This window comes from Telopea speciosissima, chromosome 6, assembly GCF_018873765.1.
Source record: "Telopea speciosissima isolate NSW1024214 ecotype Mountain lineage chromosome 6, Tspe_v1, whole genome shotgun sequence".
NCBI classification, from domain to species: domain Eukaryota; kingdom Viridiplantae; phylum Streptophyta; class Magnoliopsida; order Proteales; family Proteaceae; genus Telopea; species Telopea speciosissima.
The window spans coordinates 26,551,387-26,573,170 of NC_057921.1; the positions used below are offsets into that span (position 1 = coordinate 26,551,387).

Here is a 21,784-nt window from a genome sequence, read left to right on the forward strand (position 1 = left end):
ACAGTAATAAGACCAGCGATGATTTATGGGGCGGAATGTTGGGCAGTTAAGAAGAGTCATATAGATAAGATGAGTGTAGCGGAGATGAGGATGCTGAGGAGGATGTGCGGCAAGACCAGGAGAGATAGAGTAAGGAATGTTTGTATTAGAACTGAATTGGGAGTTGCACCAATCCAGGACAAACTTCGGGAGAACCGCTTGAGATGGTTTGGTCATGTACAAAGGAGACCCACGGATGCACCAGTAAGAAAGAGTGACCAGATTCAATTGGAAGGAACTAAAAGAGGTAGGGGTAGACCTAAAATGACTATTGGAGAAGTGGTAAGAAAGGATATGCATATGATAGGGCTAGATCCTAGTATGACCGCGGATAGAGTTGTTTGGAGGTCAAGGACCTGTGTAGCCGACCCCGCGTAATGGGATGTTCCTAGGATGCTGCTTTGACTAATGCTTAAACCAACCCCCCCCCCACTTCATTTTATTTTTTGGCCCTTTCGGATCCATGTAGCCGACCCCATTTAGTTGGGATAAGGTTATGATTGTTGTTATTTTTTTAAACTTACTTCTTAAATGAAAATGTTATTACAATAGTGATATTACAATTGTAGTCCATTTTGAATTGGAACCTCACTTAGGTTTGAACCAAGGATTACAAAGAGCAAATACTAGTTTCCACTTCAAAACAGACTATAACTGTAATATCAATTGCTTATGCAGAAACTTATAATGGGTTGTGGAACATAATATATTATAGTATATGTAAATGTTGGATGTTGTAGTTTTTTTGAATATTGATGCAAGTATTCAAGTAATAATCTTTCAATTTATATGAATATACTGCCTCTTTTTTGGTTCCATTTTTCTGACAGCTACACATTTAAAACCCGTCTATTTCCATTCGTTTGCTGTTCTCTATTTCTTTGACCATACCATTTGACGTTTTACTCCATTTAAAACCAATACCATAAAACTCCACTTTTTTTTTTTTTTTTGCCATTCCCATTTTTGCTACTTATCGCCCCCAGTACTGGGGGCACTGCTGTGCACATGTGGGCGCTGCTGCACCGCACAATGCACACAGCAGCACCCCCAGTACTGGGGGCAATAATTTTCCATTCTAGACCACCATTCGTGGAGGATCACACAACAGAGCACAATATGAGGAAATAGTCAGACATGGCAGTATTACATTGCAGAAACCAAAAAGTTCCATAGTAATTGCAAAGGATGAGATATGATGCTACATGCCTGCAGTTAATAAGGGGCTTCTAAGTTTTGTCAACAGATGAGCAGCTTCACACAATCTATCTTACAATTTCAGTTGGATGCACAGGATTACGATAAAGACTATAGCTTCATAGATAACATGAATTTACATGGTCACCATTATTCTGAACAGTGAATTCGAAGCTGATTTTAAGATTAGACGATAGGGATGAAGGGCAACTCTATACAACAGCCAATTGCCCAAATTTTGCAGACCAAAACAAGGAAAAAGAACCAAAATAAGTATCAGGTTGGGTCCAAAATTGCCAAAATTGGATGCCATTGTTTATTTCTGAGACCCCTTCCATTTAGTAAAGTTCTGCTGATGACACAGTACTCATAAGAGAACCAGGGCTGAGCTTCCCACAAGCATTACTCGAGCCAGCACCCCCATATTGATTCTTCTCACTCCAATCTGACATTCTCCGCCTCTTCTTCCTGGTCAAAGAGCCTTCACTGTGAGAACCCAATACTGCTTTTAGTAATTGATTCTTCCGTGAGTTAGGCATGCTCCTTGTAAGTTTGCATGCTTCCTTTTTCTTCAAGTCCTCCAGGGCTTTGCTGCTAGATGCTCTTTTAGCCACATTCTTAATTCTCAAATGGTCCCGCGGAATACTATAAAATTCTGCCAAATGAAGCACATCTCTGGTGTTAGATTTCCTTTTTCCACAAATACAAATGCAGAAAATAAAAGCAATTTCATAAGAAAAAGAAAAAAAAACAGATAGTTGGATGTTTCAACCTGGAGATTCTTCAGAATAAATATCTGGGCTCGGAGTTCTCGGTGGTGTTTGAGGTAAAACAACATCATTTCTGCTTTTATGAACCTCATGACTGCAATTACTTGCTTTCAGACATGTAATCCCCATTCTTTGTGCATCAGATCTAAGTTTATCAACCTTATCATTGCAATTACTTGCTTCTGTAGGAAATGCAGTAACTGGTATTGGAGCATAAATTCTACCTTCATCAATCTGGTCAGCATTTCCTGATTCATCAACTTCCACAGGGCATACTTCATCAATCTGCTCAACATTTTCCAAATCATCAACTTTCATGGACCATCCAGAGTTGATTCTCTCTGCACCCAGTTTACCTGCATCCTCAACAATGGATGCACTTGCTTTAAGAGGAAATGTAGCACACATTCTATCCACATTATCAAGAACAGACTTTGGGGAAGTAGTGTCACTGCTTGCATCCAAAAATTTATTTTCTGTTTCCATTAAGGTTGAAAACCACGGCAAACCCTGCTTTGCATAAAATAGAATATATGCATTCTGATAAAGCACAAACTGTTCTCCAACTCCAATTACCTGCAAAGCATGAATTAGATTGCATAATTTTGTCAAAAGATTTCCTTATCTTGATACAAACAACTAATGACTCAAAATTGCTACTTTCACATGAACTCATTCTAATACTCTCAACAGGATTTTATTATAATGGACCTATTGTTAGATGCAAATTTGGATAGAGTGAACATCAAGGGAACCATGCAGTGTTCTATACAAATGTTACCTTTGAGTCATCCAACCTATGCCATGTGCCTGGGGAGGAACGAATATAGCAAAAATAATGCCCAGACCAAGGTGAAATCCCATTATGCACCACAACCGCATATAGTTCATACTTCAGTTCCACCTATTGGAGAAAAGAAAAGACAGTACAATATCAGGACATGCTTAATTGACCAACGCAAACCATAGACATCATGAATGAAGGTTGCTAGTTTAGCCAAAAAGATGGTCCATCAAAGACATAAGAGGCACATCTGGTCGTGTAGATGTCCCTCCCCCCCTTGTATTTATTCTATTTGATTGATTCTGATTTTAATAAAATTTTAAGGGCCAGCCCAGGTCCTATAGAATGTTCGGGATTAAACAAAAAAGAGACATAAGAGGCACACACAACTCAGATGCAGCAGGAGTATTTAGACCATCAGATTGCTTCTAGTTTTATGCAGGATGTTTCAAATAAATACTTCACCCACTTGGATAATCTTACATGGAATACTGACCCTATTTTTGGGCAGATTGTCAAAGGAAAAGCTCACCACTCCCGACTACCTCAAACCCCGCCCCCAGAAAGAGAGAGAGATCTCACAGGGCATTGGCTACCATCAAAAGGCCACAATGATCAGAACCAAGGAATACATCCCATGAATGTTTTGGCAAATATGCTCATTAACAGTTAAAAATTATAAAAAGATCCTTTCAATGATGTGTAGGGGATGTGGCTGAATGATGGCCACAGACAAGTTGGACAGTTCAACAACTACTTTCTTTTTACCCCCTAATCAGCACCCTACAAGAAGATAACATTGGGAGTTGGGAGTTGTAAAAATTGAAATGGTCTTGATTTTTAATCAAAGATTGGTATCCAGAATCTCACATTGTTATCAAGGTCGCTGCTGGTATATGGCTGCAAGTCCAACTCCAATGGGTAAGCAACGTGCTTGTCAATTTTCTCAACATTGGAGCCATCACTCTTGAATCTCTTCAAATGAAAAGCAGCAACAGTAGGGGCCCGGTGTAGTGTAAACTGCTTCTCAACTGACACTTGTTGCTTACAGTTCTCACAGGTGAACCTTGTCTCGGGATCAATCTTTTCAACCTTGGTGAAGGACTGCAATGCACAGGCCAGAGAATCTGCATCTTCAATCTCCAAGCTCAGGTCAATTAAGGGCTCAAAAGTATCTGAACAGCGACCACAGTTGCAACACCGAAGCTGAAATTAAGATAAAGAAACATATTAGAGCCATCAAAATTATATTCAGGCATACTAAGCCATGATCTCTGAACATGTAGACAGTCACTTATAAGTTAAAGATCAAGTACACAGGAAAGCTATCAGTTTTTCAAATTGCAGAACCATCGTGCACACGAGAAAGAGAGATTTCAACTCGCCTGGCTTCTGAGATGACCACCAAAAATCTGCTTCACAAGACTATTCTCTTGTAGATACAAAGTCTTGGTCGGTGGATTTGGATCTAAACAGCAGGTGTCGAGTCTATCCAACAAACATTGCAGGAATTCATGGGCATCTTCCTGCTGAAATCTCATGAATGAAGATGATATATCTGGTGATTCTAGGTCAGGAATCACAATCCAATAGGAAATTCTCAAACAACGGAAAAAACATAAAAATGTAAACATTATTGGAAACACACAAAACTTATAAGTTAGCCAGCAAAGGTACAAGAAAAAAAAATTGTGGGAATAAATCACAATAAATGCTCCAATTAAGTTCTATAATCCTGTAAGATGATTCACACCTATATACTCCAATAGTGGATTATCATTAAAAACTGGGGAGAGGAGGGTAACGAAAATAAGGATTTACGAAGTATTACACATTTACAGAACGTAAAGAGGATACAGCTTAAATTCTCCACAAAATTCAAAGGTGAGATAACCCCACCGGATGACATCAAAGAGAGCTCGATGTGGTCACGAAGAGAACATAGAACACAGAAGCCCTTAGTATCACCTGCAATTTTTTCCAATTTCAGAATCATATCCCTATGATCTTTCATATAAACTACTTTCAGCAAACAATAAAAAGCTGAAAGTAACAGAAATTGCAAGGCACAAATCTTACGATCGCACTGATTTGCATGTTTCCAGCAACGAAGGCCGAGGACGAGAGGAACAGTGTGGGTGAAACACTGAAGGATTGCATTGAGAAAACAGGTGTTCCCAAGATTCTCAAGTCCTGCACCCTAAAACAGAAACCCAGAGAAAATCAGTTGGAATTTGAGTAAAACAACTACATAGGAAAAGAGAGAGAGAGAGAGAGAAGAGAGAGATACCATCATAGTGGGTTTGATTTCTCTGGATTTAGTCTCAGCAGACGAAAACCATGAGGACGAAGGAGTATCCAGAGAGAGGTCATCTGGGAAATCTTCAAGGGGAAGCGAAGATGGAGTAGAAGACGAAGAGACCAATAGATCACCCAGATCTCTTACAGAAGGAGTAGAAGACGACGGAACGTACGCAACAGCATTTGGGGTTTCCAGGCGAGAAGACGAAGATGAAACCGGCAACAAAGAATGGTTATTTAGGATGTCGGAGTTAGGGGTTGAAGATGAAGGGTGCGAAGAAGGATCTTTAGAAGTCGGAGAAGTGAAAAATGAATCAAAGATTCTTGGATTCCCTGATGGCGAAGCCATGGAGAAGAAGAACTTTGAGGAACAACAACAAAAATTAGAACAGTACAGCTACCAAAAACCCAAGTGAGAAATGTATCGAATCGTCTCTAGGGTTTTAAATGGAGTGAAGAAGATTTAGTGATAGAAGAGATGAAGATTTTGCCATTTCGGTTTTGGGGTATAAATTGCTTTCCTTTTAATTCATAAATTTTGAAAGAGTGGAGGGAAAACGCCAGTTGGACGCGCCACACCATAAACTTTCTATGTACTCTCGTCTTCTAAACTTTAAAAAGCTCTGAAAATGGAAAGTGGAGGGAGTTTTCAAGTTTGGTTTCGGATGACTTCTCCTATTCTCTGTTACAGTATGTACTTTTATAATGACGAAAATGCCCCCTCCTTCTTTTATTGTCTAATGTCGGCTCACTAGGTATATGAGTTAAAAATACCCACGATGCTTATACAAGATTCTTTCATAACTAATATTAACCATATGTCCTAACCCATCCCTCCCCCCCCAAAAAAAAAGAAAAAGAAAGAAAAAACATATGCATATATCATTTGAGGGAAAAAATCCTTGCCAATTGCCATGCTGCATGGGACATGCAGCCTCCACCTAGACATTGGATTGCGTGAAATGATCACTTCGTCACTTAAAATGAAAAAATTTCACTTCTAATGATGCTCTTACGTAGTCTTATTGGCCCTGACGCTTGTGCAGGAGCCATGCAATGTGACCACAATCTTCTTCTTGCCATTTGGAGAAGACTCATTTTTTCATTTTCTTTTTGGGAAAAAGAATATTGCCTTATTGTGTGGCTCCTATGCCCTAACATAGGAGCACGTAGAATTAATGCTTTGACCTCATGTAATCAAAATTTTTATCCATGTTGTTACCCCTACATGTCTTGCCCTTTCTTTTTTTTATTTTATTGGGCAACATAGAGTTTCATTAAAGTTCTGTTTGTTTCTGTAGAAATGTCACATTAAACGCTTTTGTTTTTTTAGTGAAATCTTACTTTTTGCTAAGATGGGTTTTTATGTTATATTGAAATTAAATCAACCTTAAAAGGTATTACTTTTTATTATTTTTGGCTATTTGTTTCAAGTCGAATGTTTTTCGAATCAATAGATGCATAAATTAAAATTGGATAAAATATCTTTGCATGGTCACGTGGGTTTGCACTAACGTGAGGGCCAATGAAAAATCATGCATGGACATTAACATGGATGGAGTTTTTTATTTCACGCGACCAGTTGCCTTTTCCATAAAAAACTATTCATTTTTGCAAAAGACAGGGATAACATATTAAATTGTCCAAATCCAAAGAGGGAATACATTCTCCAAAGTTCAAACTACTTATCATATGAGGATAAGAGGTCAACTTATGAGAAAATGTATCTTAAACTTTGGAGGTTATAAGTTATAACAAAAGGGCAAATGGTAATAAAAATCCTATATATCTAGGATGCTTATGAAAACCCAACTACATATCTCCAATCCATCCCATGGTTTGTTACCAAAACAAAAAACCCATCCCATGGTTTGAGGAATCGGTATCGGTAGAGATCAATATCGATGCATGGTCGATCCCATATCAGTGGGTCGGTATGATCAAGGGTAAAAATATAAACAAGAATCCAATTTTTTTTAAGAAAATAGGGGTAAATTTGTCTAATCCAGATCGATATCAACCGATACCGATTAGTTGTATATTTTGTATAAATCATCCTAATTAATGGAGAATCAATTTTTTTTTTTTTTTTTTGGGTTGTTGATAAGAATACAAAATCAAATCTTTAATATTTAAAAATATTTCTTAATTTAGTGAATTGTACATATATAGTTTCAAAATTTAGAAACTCTTAACACTTTTAAGGTAATTGAAAATAATTGGTAAAAAATCTTAGTTGATTACTTACCTAGTATATATATTAGTTGTCTTTCTAATAAGGGTGCGTCTATTTGTAAGAAACTATACTTAATTACCTATGTACGTATCTTAGTTGTTTCCTGTGCATGAGGGTCTAAACTACCATCACAAATTACTGTTTTTCCCCCCGAGTATGAAGTCCCTGGTATTCAACTAAAGTCAAATCACTCTCTTCCACAATAGGAGGAATAGTCGGGGTATAGAGACAAGAACAAAATCTCTCATTTTCATAAAGGGGCAAATCCAAAAATCAGAGACAAAATTCATACTCAATGAAATATTCATTATTGTCCTAGATATATGAGAAGGAAATATAGAGCTTACTAAAACTATATTCCAAAATATTATTTAACAATAAGATTACTAATAGCAAAAAAAGAGATCGACGGGATTTTATTAACATTATTAGGAACCATAAAGTTTTCCAGCGATGGAATCTATGGATTATTCCAAAGAGAAATATCTTTCCCATTCCCAACATGTCAACACCCCATAGTACGAAAAATATGGTAAGATTTTAGCAATAACAGGAGATCCATGTTTAGTACTTGTAGATTCATGAAGTAAGTCTACAAAAAAAAAAAAAAAAAAAGATTCATGAAGTAAGAAAATATAAGGATAATATTTAGATTTCAAAACATTATTTCACAAAGCATCTTTAGTAGTTAAAAATCCCATACTAATTTAAATACCAATGCCACATTATGAACATAAACCATACAAAATCTAATCCTCCAATTATTGGCATACATAACCAAGACGAAGACAATAGAGACCATTTCCTATTTCCACACTCCACTCCTTTTCAAAAAGCCAATTTGATTGAGTCCAACATTTGACAATTTTTTTAGGAAATAAAGCATGACATCCAATATGTAGGAATGAAACCTAATATAGATTTAATCAACACTGATCTACCGGCTTGGAACAACAAATAGCTATCCAAAGGCTTAATTTAGATTTATTTCTCTTAATAATATTTTTTCCATGTCTAGATCTAAACCTAGGGGAAAAAAAACTGGAGTATCCAAATAGATAACATCCTCAAATACTATCTTAATACCAAATTAAGCACCTATAAACAAAACTTTGAATAGTCAAGATATCGATTTACTAAAAATTACCCCTCTTTTACTAATGCTAATTTGTTGTCCTAACATATCCTGAAAAAGATTAAGAATAGCAAACTGTGGAAATATCCTATTTAAAGGTTCTATATAAAAAATAAAAAAAATAAAAAAAATCATCAACAAATAAAAGGTGAATAAATTCTTTACCAATCCTTCCCATGCGAACTCCTTTAAATAAGGATGTATCTCTATAAATATTAATTAATTTAGACAACATTTCCATGGGATAATCAGTTTGTAACCAAGGTGGCTACAAGAGATTGTTGTAACCAATGTTTATTTTCTTTTTCACCCTTTATTATATTTCTGTCTTTTTCTTTAAGTGAAATGACTCTCCCTCTTCCTAAGGGTGTCAATTGGGATGGTTCTCGGTATTTGAGACAGGTCCGTACCAGTACCGGTACTAAAGGTGTCAATCCTAGTATCATCCCATATAGTAAACAGGACCAAACCTAGGTCCCAATCTCGATTATTAATGGGACGGGATAGTACCAGTTCCTAAACGGTTCTAGGCCCGATAAAAAAGGGAGAAGAACTTTAATGGTTATGAGATGGTTCGATTATTAGAAAGCAACTTAGAATACGACACCAAGATCAATTTCATGGTTTTACTTCTTCATACTACCTAAGATCACATGTAAGCTTATCAAAACAACGTCTAAGAATTATTGATGACAAAATAAACAAGCTCATTATATGGTTTTATTGCCATCACTAAATGATATTATAGAAATAGAATTGATGGTCCATTAGCTGAAACCTCTATAATAAAAAATATCATTCAAATACATCAAACTACAACCATAAAACTTCAACACAAGAACAAAAAATATACCCTTTAAAAGGGTAATAATTGTTTCGATACCTTACCGGTATTTCGATACTGGTACCATTGGGAATCCTGTCCCAATACCATCCCATCCCATTTATTATTCGGTATCAAAATCAGATCGACGATCTGATACCAGGTTTTAGCGAGACGGTTCTGTGAAGGTTCACAGTTTTGGTCCCAAATTGACACCCTTACCTCTCTCTCTCTACCCCCGACATCTCGCTCCCCTTCCCCATTGCAACTCCTCCCTCATAATTCTTGTCCCCACCCTATCCTCTACATTGCAACCCCGCCCTCCCTTCTAACTCCCCATCCCAACCTCCGCCCCCACTCAGCAAGTGATTCCAGGAAAGATGATTACAGGTTTGCCATCATGCTTCCTGTGGTGTATTGAAAGAAATTAAATAAATCGTTTTAGTGAAATAATGATTCGTATCAACGACCAAGGAAGTATCAATACTAATTAAGAGGGTGTTGTGACATCAAAGAACTGAATCTACAAATATCGTATCAAATCTTGGATCAAACCTGAACCTTATCAATTATGGGTCAAATAAGGATGAATTAAGTTCAAAATTTAGGCAAATTTAGCGAGGTGCCTCTAGGGCCAATGGGAAGATAGGCACGACGTGGCATGATGGGAGGGGGAAGAAAGTCCCATCGGAAGCATTCCTCTCATCCTCAGTCCCCTGCTACTTGCAATCCCATTCACTCTACTACCATTTTGAGTTTTAGATTTGGGAAGGAAGATGGACGAAGGGGGAATCTCTACACCCACTGTTTAGATTAGTGGGTAATCTCACTACTATGGAAGATAAGGATACAAAATTTCATTTAATGTCCAGTGTAAAGCCCATGTCATCACTTAACGTTTACTTGCTAAGGGATTGTTAATTTTGTATTTTTTGAAAAATAGAAGGGATGTACAAGTGCAGTTTTTGAAATTTTGGGTTTATTATTATTAGTACAGGGATGTACACACAATTTTCCCTATAATATAATTGCTTCAGACTTGTTAACGGACCTCGAACTATTATTATGATAGTGTCTAGAAACACTTCGAAATAGATTTGGCATAATTCAGTTTCTATTTGAATTAATTGATCTTTGGTATCTGTCAACATGAATCAGTCCTCAAAATAGCGAGTCCTTAACCTAAGATATATATATATATAGGGAAAAAGATTTCTGTGTGGGAGTGTGGCCTATGCCAGCACTCCCATGAGTCTATCTCTCTCCTCCCCATGTGAAAAGACATCTCTGACCCCTTGTTTTAAAGAGGAGAGAGATAGACACATTGGAGTGCTGGCGTAGGCCACACTCCCGTGCAGAAAACTGCTTCCCATATATATATATCTTCCCAACTTCTCCAGGGGTGATGAAATGAAAATATCACAATGTATTGGTCACATAGTCTAATTCCTTTTGAAACGACCAAAGGAAAGGAAAAAGTATCCAACACTTCCAGTTCCCATTATGAAGCAAAGCAATAATATAGCCTTAAGCTAGCAATAGGATAGGATTTGTGTTCTTCATTTAAAAAAAAAAACAAAAAAACTGGTCATGATTCAGAACCAAAGCAATAATACAGTATAGGTTTTAAGCATGGTGAGTTGAAAGATCCAACTTAGTTCTTCGCAGTCATTGAAAATGTGAAAATGTGGAGAGAGAGGGCCTGCCAGCCATGGACTGACTAGAGAGAGGAGAACAAAAAGCACATACACGAGTACTATCGGATCATCAACAGTTTGATTTAACTTTGGCCTAGGCTTCTTGCAGGCGAGATGGTGAAGATTCCAAAACGAGGCCTCTCCTTGCACCCCACCTCTTTGCCCTTCAGAAACCAGCTTCTAGAAGCCACCCTCAGAACCTTACCCAAACATGCACTACGAGTGTATTAGTTCTCGGTGAAGGAATGTGTCGCAGAAGAAATGTTCTTTGAAATTAACCCTGTGATCTCTCAATGTACCTTGGATACAAACTTGCAGTTGTCAGCTTCCTCCGAGGCTTCTAAAAACACATCACCCTATATTTCCACAAACTGGGGTGTTGATGAGTACCAAAGCAAAACATCCTAGAATTTCAATGTGAACAAGAACAGCTAGGTCCTGAGCCCCCAGAAGCCAACTTGTAACTTTTTTCCCAAGTATCAACAGCCTCTGCCTGTGCATGGGGTACATGACGAGGATGTTTCTCTCTCTTGTCTCCCCTTATCTGCTTCAGTGCATGCTTCAAGGCGGGCAGCAATGCTTCCATGCATTCAACAACAGCATTTGGATTCCCTGGCATATTGATGATCTGAAATGCAAATGAAATATTTATAAAAAAAAAGGTATGGAAAATAACCAGGCATCAAAAGTAGGCTCCATTGTACAATGCAAAACATTATCATAATACTTGACGAATATTTGATGATTCTGGTGTAGTTAAGATTATCAAAAATGGCTTCCTGAAACTGAAAGAAAATATAACACTGGAGTCATAAAGATCATTCATTGAGCTGCTGCTTTGGGGTTTGTCCAGTCCACTAAAATTGCAGACATTGTGGCACATGATAATTAAGGTTTTGAGAGTGTAACAGCCATTAGTGAATCATGAACATTACTCACAAAAAAGATCATCTGAGAGACAAAAGAGGAAAGTAATTTTACATTATATGATGTGTACATTTCAAAGCAAGTTATAGTAATAGCTTTTACAATTGCCAACTTCAGATAAAACTTATTGTCTTCTACTTCTGGAACATTTAAAAACTTTACGTGTTCTGTTTCTGGCAAACACAACCACAGAAGGCTTCGTGGCATGCAGGCTATGACTGACGGATAGCAATTCTATCAGAGCTCAAATTGGACATATTCTCCATGATCACATAAATAGTAATGGGTTAATTTTCAGACCAGTCTGATTTCTTCCCGTCACTAAATTGTTTGAGATAGTCAGTAGTGTTTTGGGCTGTCAGGATAATAATTGTAGAAAAAAAAGGGGGCAACGTCCATACACAGTTACAAAGTTGAGATGTGACACCAAAATCTGAAATGTGGCCTATCTAGAATATCCCCTACATACTATAAAAACAGAATGACCAAATCAGTCTACATGGTTGAAAATTAGCTGGCATGTCAGAAACCATTTTGTGGTTGGCCGTACATTAGGTTGATATTTAAGTAACAAATCTAATAAAAAAAAAACAGACTTTCGGAAAGATGGTGCACCATGGTAAGATATTGATTTTGAATTTAAAAAGGAAGATATAGATAAATTCTAAAAGCTAGGAGAGCAGAACACTTGGATGAAATTTTGGACTCACCAACGTTGATCCTCTTATTCCAGCTGCAGACCTTGAGAGCATAGCAAATGGTGTCACCTATTTTCAGAAACAGAAAACCCTTGTCAGGAAATGATATATTGCTAACCACTTGTCATATACAATAACACACACCCAGACTCAAAAGGAAGAGTTGAGGAGTGTGGACACTTTGATTGTAGTCAATCAGTTACTACCATGTAACAAATAAAATGAACTTCAAAAAATTTCAGTTCCACATATCTGGAGTCTACAAAGATAGCAAGGATTCAAATGCATGTAGTTCAGATGCGTAAGAAATGTTTGCATAAACATTTATATGCATATGCATCACATGGAAACATGCATAAAAAAATGAAAGATTATATCGACGTGGAGGACACAGAGATAACAAAGTGATGAACAGACAATCATATATCACGCAACATAAACACGTAAATCACATGTGTCATAACTATACGCCACTACTCATCAGAAAAAAAAATAGAAGTACTCAAATTTGATCCAGCACAAGCATGAGAAAACCAGTGGAGACCCTTGCTAGTTTCAATGGATGCAGCACCCAAGCTTCGTACCAGCCAGGGGACATACCACCGAGCCTTCTCTCATGGCAGCCTTTCTAGGGTACTCCCTCTATGTGGGCGAGCAGACTTGCCTACCCTACACCATCATTCGGCACCTAGCGCAAGCAGTCTCGAAGCCCGATCGCAACACCACCCTATCTTACGGGCGACTGCTCACTCGGATTTTTCTTCACTATGGTGTAGACCTTGAAAATGAAGTCTCCTCAGAGAACTTCGAAGAACCTTTTGGGTTTAATGCACTACTTCGGATGCGCATCCCCTATGATTCTTACAGTGATGGGGAGCCTGCTGACTATGAGGGGATTCATGAGGAGGGGGCTCGGGAGGAAGAAGACCAGGATGCTGGTTTCTAGGGAGGTGGCTCTCACCCCAGACATCACAGAGGAGAAGCATCCAGTTCAGCTGCCCCCTTCACAGAGCACAGACATGAATGTTCTTCTAGATGCTATAGGACAGCTGGGTCTTAACATGGCCCAGGGATCTGCACGCTTTGACTCCTTGGAAAGGAGGGTGCAGGGCTTGGAAGCCAGCATACGTGATTTGGATGCCTATGTTCGGAAGAACCTTTACGAGCGAAGACGACAACATGGAGTCCTAGACTCGGATTTATGCCTACTCAGCAGTTTCTTTCTCCTTTTTTTTTTTAATCCAATGTTTTCGGTTAAGAACTTAATATTAGCTGTAATTTTGATGTTTTGTTTTGAACTTCAACCATGATGTGATCCACCTCTTAGAGAGGTCAAGGTGTAACAACAGCTGAAACTTTGGAAGAACGTACATATATATAAATATTTAGTTCTTATCCCCACCATTGTGCCTATTATTCGCTATTGTTCTCAGTTTTCACCCTATCTATCTCCTTCCTAAGTTCTTCACACATTCCAATTATTTTCTTGAAGTTTTAAATTTAGACCCTATCGTATAGAGTAAATCAAGAATCTTCGCTAGACTGTGGTTGGTGTGGAGCATCGCGCTTTGATACCATGCTGTCACGCCCCCATTCCACGTAGGAATAAAATACTACAAAGAGGGTACTTGGGATGACACGTGTCAGCCCATTACACTACCAGAATCACAGATATAGTGTCTCAATCCACAGTCTTACAGTAATATTAATCATATTAATATTAGAAAACGAAGCATAAGGAATATTTCTATTTCCAAAGATCAGAGTATATGCGGAAGCGTTAAGTTGATAGTTACAAGATGTTCACGGGCTAAGTGATAAGTACTGTAATTTACACATTTCCCTGTAACCATCCGATAACCACAAAAGGTATAACAATCAATGTTTATACACAGGCTCGAAGCCCCAAAATAATCAAAAGAAAGTATAAGTCCAATGGCCACTAAGGCCCATAAGTACAGTCATCGCATGGACAACCATCACCATGCTCCTCTGTCACGGTCTCCGGATCATCCATGCTAATGTCATCATATCCCGAGGCCTGAACCTTGAGACTAGCAAGGTAGCCACCATCTGCAACACAATCTAAAAAGGTGTGTACTCAGGGGGTTAGCTCCATTGAGCCAGTGAGAGAGAAAAGGGGAATGCGCAAACAACAATCACATAGAAGCCATTAATCCATGATGCATGTACATGTTAGATTCATTTTCCACCTAGCACATAAACTAAGTCAATGGTGTATGCTACTTGTGACAACTCGGGAGTCATTGTGGGTCACTTATCACCACAATGAAACCTCAATTGTTACTAGGGGGCCTACGCCGGTCAAAGACACCAAAACCACCTAGTGGCAGACCCCGATAACCATTACTACCTTGACTGGCCTCTCTCACGCTCCAAAGAACTCGGAGCTTTGGTTACCCAACACCTAAACCCCTGTTGGTAAGGGAACAAAGATCCTAGCCGCAGATATACTACATGCAAGTCTTATCGTCCCGAGAGGTATTCTGGGTGTATAAACGTCCCATTCCATCTATCACCTGGGTACCAGCACGGCACGGCGCATACAGGCCAATATGACAAGCAATGGAAGGTTTTTATCAAAAACAAAAGACAAGCAATGGAAGGTAATATAAGCATATCTGGGGTTCTGGCACTGGTGCTTCCTGGCACCGTCACCTGACACAAGAAAGAATACATTTCACAATCACATTCACATCAATAATTAAGATTTATATAATGCAAGTATGCAACATGCTTGATAATGATACCAGTGACATGAAAATAAATGATAGTGTATTCAAACCCAACCAGTCACCCAAAACCCACTCAGTTGTTTTGTAGATTGTTCGATAAGCTTGGTGAGTATCACCTCGGTGCACGCTCTCTCGCAAGGTATAAAATTTCGCGATATATCAATATCTCAGGCCTATCGAGATATCCGAAATATCCGAAATACGTCGAAATTTCACCGAAATATTGCATTTTTTCTGCAATATTTCGGCACTCCATCTCGGTGGGTTTTGGGCCATATCTAGGCCTGATACTTCATGGACACCCTTATTTAAGCTAAATAAACACATTTAAACCTTCATATTGCAAAAAAATGAACTCAAAGTGGTGTTTTGGGCTTGCACCCTTGATTGACAATATACGGTTGCTGACCCTAATGTATAAATAGTTAAATACACATTGATTAGGCAGTCAAAGACATAAAAGAAATTTAAACAAACTAATTAAAACTCATAAGAAGTGAAAATCCTTGGAGGATGAGCTTGGATGAAGCTCCGACGTGTTTCCGGCGACAATCCGTCGAAAATGAAGAAGAACAATGCTTGGATCCAAGTTGGAAGAGTGGAAGAAAGAAAAAACAGAAGCAAAATAGAGTTATGGAGGTCTCTGCAGGTCTCGGTCGAAATTTCGACCGAGACTTGCGAGATATGGTATTTATAGCATGGGTCACTTGACCTTTTAAGTGGCATATACCATATTTTGGAGATATTTCGGTGACATACCGAAATGTTCCAAAATATCCCAAAATATCGTCGAAATATGTACTTTTTTCGTTTCGTTTTCACATTTCGTCTCGGCACTACCGAAATTTCCGAAATTCACTGATATATCGGCGAAATTTCGCGGAATTTTGTACCATGCTCTCTCGTACTAGTTAGGTCACCTATGGTTGCGTGAGATAAGATGTTAGAAGTTGTAGATGGGTCCCACGAGGAACCCAAAGCAATTCCATTAAGAAACACCAAAGACAGCAGGAACGGAAGCAGTACCACTGGTTCTGTTCCTGGTTCCGCCCAGGCCAGGGTTCAAATATAAGGGGGGAGCAACGGACGGAATCACAATTATGGTTCCATTCGTGCATCCATCTCAAACCTGAGAAAATACCGAAAGGAATGAAACATCTCACGGAGGCACTCAGGGTGGTTCCGTTCCTGGTTCCGCTCAGGCCAACGGTTCAAAAGGTATGGAATAGAACTACGAGCGAAAGCCCGATGCCTGGTTCCGTTCGTGGGTCCGCCCTAGCCTGAACACGAATTTTGAAGTTCTTTCAATTCCATCTTCAACTTATGAGGTCACACAGCTCCAAGAGCTAGAGAGAGGAGTCCTAGGTCTCCCTAGAGTCATAAAACACCTACCATCCTTTGGTCTAGGTAGATCCTAAGCTTTAGGATCAAGTTTAGGGTTTCTAATCTAGGGTTAGGTTGTCTAATGGCCAATACCCAAATGGGAGAGCCTAAGAAGTGTATTGCAAAAATAAAGGGTGAGCATTAAGCTACCCAAGGGTTGAGGTAAGTACCCCATTAGCAAACCTTGGGTTCCAAAGGAACCCTAAGCTTGAATCGATCCAAGGGGTTTCCAAATGAAATTGGAAAGAGAGGGGATGAGGGAGAGAGTGTGACTCACCTTGGATAGGAGCCAATAGGGAGACTCCACCTCCTTCCTCCTTCTCCTCCTCCTTCCTTTCTCTTCTTCTCTACTCTTCAATGCTTCACTTGGTTGGTTGGTGATGATAGTAAATGAGCAATCTAAGGCTGGGTTGTGTATTTATAGCAATTAGCCCACTTAGGGCCTGTTTGGCTTGGGTCACTTAAGTTAGAACTCAATTTTAAACCTCTAATGGGCTTGTGGGCCCACCAACAACACACACAAAGTACAAGAGGTTAAGAGTGGGGGGTCCACCATGTCTGAGGACATGGTTGCGAGGTCCGGGGCACAGGGATATGGGTCCCACACAAGAAAACATCCAAAAACAAGGAAACAGTATAGGCGGAACGTCGGATGGAGGCAGTACCACTGAGCCCGTTCGTAGTTCCTCCCTTACTGTAAGGGCCGAAACTTAATTAGAGTTCATTGGGCTTTAACCCACACTTCGAGGCCACAAAGGGGAGGAACATCGTGTATATTTGAGGTTAGTATCTTACCCTAGGTCGTCACGGCGTGGACTCCGTAATTCCAAAGAGCTTCCCTACTGTGACACTGACCGCATCAGAGAGTGAAATGTCGATAAAAGGAGACACCGGATGGGCCTTTCGATACGCCTCGCTCTTGGGACTCGTACTAGGAGGGAAGTCCACGAAATCGTCATCTACAAATCTCCCCCACTGCCGGTTAAGGAACCTTTCCTCCACAGGCAGGCCCCTACTAAAGTCAACGACCTTGTAGCTGGGTTTGACCATCATAGCGAACAGCTCCCCAGCGTACATGGTGGCAGAATCTACATGTCACAAGGGGAGGAAATAAATAATTAGTTCCCCGGGGTGCGGGTATAACAATTGCTCCCATCCAGTTTGATAGGATTAGGGAGAAGGTCACGGTTGTCATTTCTACCAAACCCATCAGCAGCAGAAGTGCCAGTAGAGACTTCAAAGTCACCCATAATGCTGCAGAGAAACCCAAATCGCAGAGAAGGGCTGGTGTGATGAGAAACCCAGTAAGCACTTCAAGAGAAGGGCAAAAAATTGGTGGAGAGACTTGTGTAATGGTGATAATAATTGTCCCCAAAAATCGGCAGCAGCAGAGATGCCAAACCCCTAGATCGATTTTATCATGGTTTTGAAAAAAAAACCCTGTTTTTGGTGAGATCGATATAGGGAGGAATGGTGCCAAAACCTTGATGGATGGAGCTGAAACTGAGATCGAGTGTGCCTGTAGGAGTGGAGAATCACCCTTCCAAAAACCAGCTTCAACAGAAACCAGCAACACAAGGATCGATATTTTTCGGGTTTTGGAAAAAATCAGAATTTTGAAAAAAAAATCAATCAAGGAGGAGGGATAGAAGCTTGCTCAATAATCTTTTGCAGTTCTTGCACTTCAAAAAGGTGAATCGAGTCCTTGCACTGTAGAGAGGATCAATCCAAAAAAAAACTTGAAGGCTGCAAATATCACAGATAGGGAGCAATCTTCTATCGAGCAGAATTTTTATTTTTATTTTTATATCATGAATGAGGTAATGGAGGGCAGCATCTGGATCTTTAGATCACCTTATCAGTGCTTCCCTTTTGGGAGAATGAAGAACAAAAGGAGAGAGAGGAGGGAAGAAGAAATCGAGAATGACAGAGAGAGGAAGGAGAAATCGAGAATGAAAGAGAAGGGAGGGCCCTAATTCGAAACCTGCTCTGATACCATGTTAGCAGATCTGAATTAGAGAATATTGCTTGGATGATCAATGTGATCAAACAAGCCTTGTATTTATAATAAGAGAGATTACAGCCTAATGTCCAAAATACCCCTAGCTTAGCCAACTTAACTAGGAGGTACATAAACGTAAAATACAACTGTAAAATTACCAGAATACCCCCACGGTATTCTGGTGTACATTATTCAACAGAGTGGAATTACACAACTTCGTATTTATATTTTTTTTATAATAAAATCTCTCTTTCTAATCTTTAAAACTACTGATTTTGATCATGTTTATAAACTCTGTTTTATTTGATTTACAAATCTAAGCATGCTATGAATTGTTAATTCTGGAACATGATATTCTCTATGATTTGTGTATGCGCATTCATGTTTCCTTCTGTTTGATGACCTGTATAGAAGGTGCAGACATCTTATTTTGTGATTTGTATAGAAGGTGCAGGTATATTTTATATTTTTGGTGACCTGTATAGAAGGTGCAGGCATCTATTTTTATTTTGTGAGCCGTATAGAAGGTGCGGGCATTCTCTTTTACATGCATAATGAGTGTAGCCACTTTAGATGTCGGTATGATTGAATAGATGATTCTTTTCTTATGTTACATGAAACTTAAGTAGAATAGATTTGGTTCTGCTTATTGCTATTTATTTGTATGATATTCTACTTAGAAGTTATGTAATAAGGCTAGTTCCTAAATTACCCTTATTACATAACTTCTAACAACTCTGACACTCCCCCTCAAGTTGGAGACTATTAGTGTTGCTAGAACTCATGTGATAAGGGTAGTTTGGGAACTAGTCATATGTCTAGTTGCCCTATTATGTATTTTCTATTTTTTTAACCTTTCTTATCTTTTACCTCCCTAGGGAGGTGTATGTAATATTCTCAAAGCCTATTAGTGAAGTAATATAGGTGTGGAGAGTTCTCTCTCTCTCACAACACACATTACAACCGAAATATCCTTTTTCCCTTCTACTTGTCTCGTTCTCTTCCTCTCTTCTTCTTCCTCCTCCAACTTCTCCCTCTTCTCTTACTTGTTTATCTAATCTAAAATCCAACTTGGTATCAGAGCACTAGGGTTTGAGATTCGTATTTGGCCTCTTTCTCTTATTCTTTTCTTCTCTTTGAAACCGTACGACACAGAGGGGTTCAAGGAGAAGATCTCTATGTAAAGAGTTGTTGAAGGAGCATGGAATAGGTTTGGTATAACCTATTTATGTAGTTGAAGATGCTGTTTGAGCTCTGTTGAAGCTCCTTTGAGGTTTTGAAGACCTTCCAGCCACTGCAGGAATTTTCGCCAGGCTCACCTTGCAGTTCTTGTTTCTCCTTCCCTTGGCATGGGTTTCAGCTTTATAATGGCTCTTTAGAATCGCCCAAGGATGTTTATCAAGCCCCATAAATCCCTTCTTGATGCTTCACAGGATGACTCTACTTTGGCCGACGCAGTGTTTTGTAGGGTAATGTCACAGTTGAGCACATCTCCTACACCCACAGTGGCTAGCTCCTCTTCATCCTCAGCTTTGCAGGTTTCCACCTCAGCTTCCATTGCAACCCAGTCTTCGGTCATTGACTCTGGGGCCACTGACCCCATGATTGGTACATCCCATTATTATGGTTCCTATACCATTTGTTCTGGTAAGGATAAGGTTAGGGTAGCCGATGGTTCCCTCTCCTTTATCTCTGGTAAGGGTAGTATCCCTGTTACATCATCTATTTCTCTTAAATCTGTTCTTCATGTCCCTAATCTTACTCTTAATCTTTTATCTGTTAGTCATTTGACTAAATCCCTAAACTGTTGTGTCGCCTTTTATCCTTCTTACTGGTTTTTTCAGGATTTGGTGATGAAGAGGATTATTGGTAGTGGATGTAAGGAGCAAGGCCTTTACCTTTTTGACCTTGTTTTGCCCACAGCTCAGTCCTATGTGTGTGGACGTAATGATAGTAGTTCTGTGGAGTCTGTTATGTTATGGCATCGTCGTCTTGGCCATCCATCTTTTGTTATAATGAGGAAACAATTGCCTCACTTATTTTCTTCTATTGCTTCTTCTCATGTTTTTCAATGTGAACCATGTATGTTTGCTAAACATTGTCGTTCTTCTTATCCATATCATGGTAATAGAACTACAACTCCTTTCCATATTGTGCATACTGATGTTTGGGGACCTTCCCCTACTACCTCTTTATTTGGCTATCATTACTTTGTGTCATTTGTTGATGATTTTTCTCGTGCTACTTGGACTGTTCTTATGAAGCATAAAAGTGATGTTTGTGAAGCATTTCAGAATTTTTATCAGATGATTCTAACTCAGTTTGATACTCGTATCAAAATTGTTCGGTCTGATAAAAGAGAATACATGTTTGGTAGCCTCCAAGCCTTCTTTACTAATAATGGCATTATCCATCAGCTCGCGTGTGTTGACACACCCCAACAAAATGGGGTTGCTAAGAGGAAAAATCGCCGTTTATTGGAGGTCACACGTAGTCTCTTGTTTGGCATGCATGTTCCCAAGACCTTCTGGTCTGCAGCTCTTCTCACTGCTTCCTTTCTCATTAATTGCATGCCTACCAAATTTCTTGATTTCAAATCTCCCTTAGAAATCTTATCTTCACAAGTTTCTACTTTCTCTCTTCCTCCTAAAGTCTTTGGCTGTGTTTGTTATGTGCATGTTAACAAATCACATCGTACTAAGCTTGATCCCAAAGCTCTCAAGTGTCTTTTTCTTGGGTACTCTTCTACTACCAAAGACTACAAGTGCTATCACCCATCTTCAGGCAAGTGCTTCACCTCCAAAGATGTCACTTTCCTTGAGTCTATCCCTTTCTTTGCACCATCTCAGCATCCTCTTCAAGGGGAGAATTGTGGAAGTGAACAAGCTGCTGATTTGCTTTATTATCCCCTACCTATCTCTCCCTTTATGCTTGGCATTGGAAAGTACAGGGCTATGGATGTGGATGTGAATACAGATTTGGTTGTTGACAGTGGTTCTGGTAAGGAGAAGGATTGCCACATTAAATACAAGAGAG

General features: G+C 39.2%; 2 protein-coding genes across 2 annotated transcripts in view; both read right to left on the minus strand.

The window, feature by feature from the left end:
- Positions 1-1,510: 1,510 nt before the first annotated feature.
- On the minus strand, positions 1,511-21,742 carry LOC122664608 (ubiquitin carboxyl-terminal hydrolase 21-like). Its single transcript, XM_043860501.1, has 12 exons — positions 21,739-21,742; positions 17,483-17,487; positions 5,081-5,102; positions 4,870-4,990; positions 4,648-4,758; positions 4,176-4,348; positions 3,661-3,996; positions 2,788-2,910; positions 2,318-2,582; positions 2,009-2,266; positions 1,680-1,891; positions 1,511-1,646 (listed from the first exon to the last, which is right to left on the minus strand). Exons 3-12 carry the CDS (start codon positions 5,084-5,086, stop codon positions 1,575-1,577), a joined length of 1,677 nt encoding a protein of 558 aa, XP_043716436.1. The 5' UTR covers positions 5,087-5,102; positions 17,483-17,487; positions 21,739-21,742; the 3' UTR covers positions 1,511-1,574.
- LOC122664607 (molybdopterin biosynthesis protein CNX1) overlaps positions 11,083-21,784 on the minus strand; it is a 68,274-nt gene continuing 57,572 nt past the window's right edge. The window contains exons 12-14 of the mRNA XM_043860499.1: positions 12,620-12,676; positions 11,309-11,610; positions 11,083-11,215 (exon numbers count right to left, since the gene is read on the minus strand). Of these exons, the coding sequence (XP_043716434.1) occupies positions 11,395-11,610; positions 12,620-12,676 (273 nt within the window). The 3' untranslated portion in view covers positions 11,083-11,215; positions 11,309-11,394. The remainder of the gene's footprint in view (positions 11,216-11,308; positions 11,611-12,619; positions 12,677-21,784) is intronic.

Excerpts from the sequence above, each read along its gene's own strand:
- LOC122664608 (XM_043860501.1), bottom strand. Across the intron at positions 2,911-3,660 it reads GCAGCGACCTTGATAACAAT|GTGGAACTGAAGTATGAACT; the intron begins GTGAGATTCTGG and ends TTTCTCCAATAG. Across the intron at positions 2,267-2,317 it reads CTCTGGATGGTCCATGAAAG|TTGATGAATCAGGAAATGCT; the intron begins TTGATGATTTGG and ends GCCCTGTGGAAG.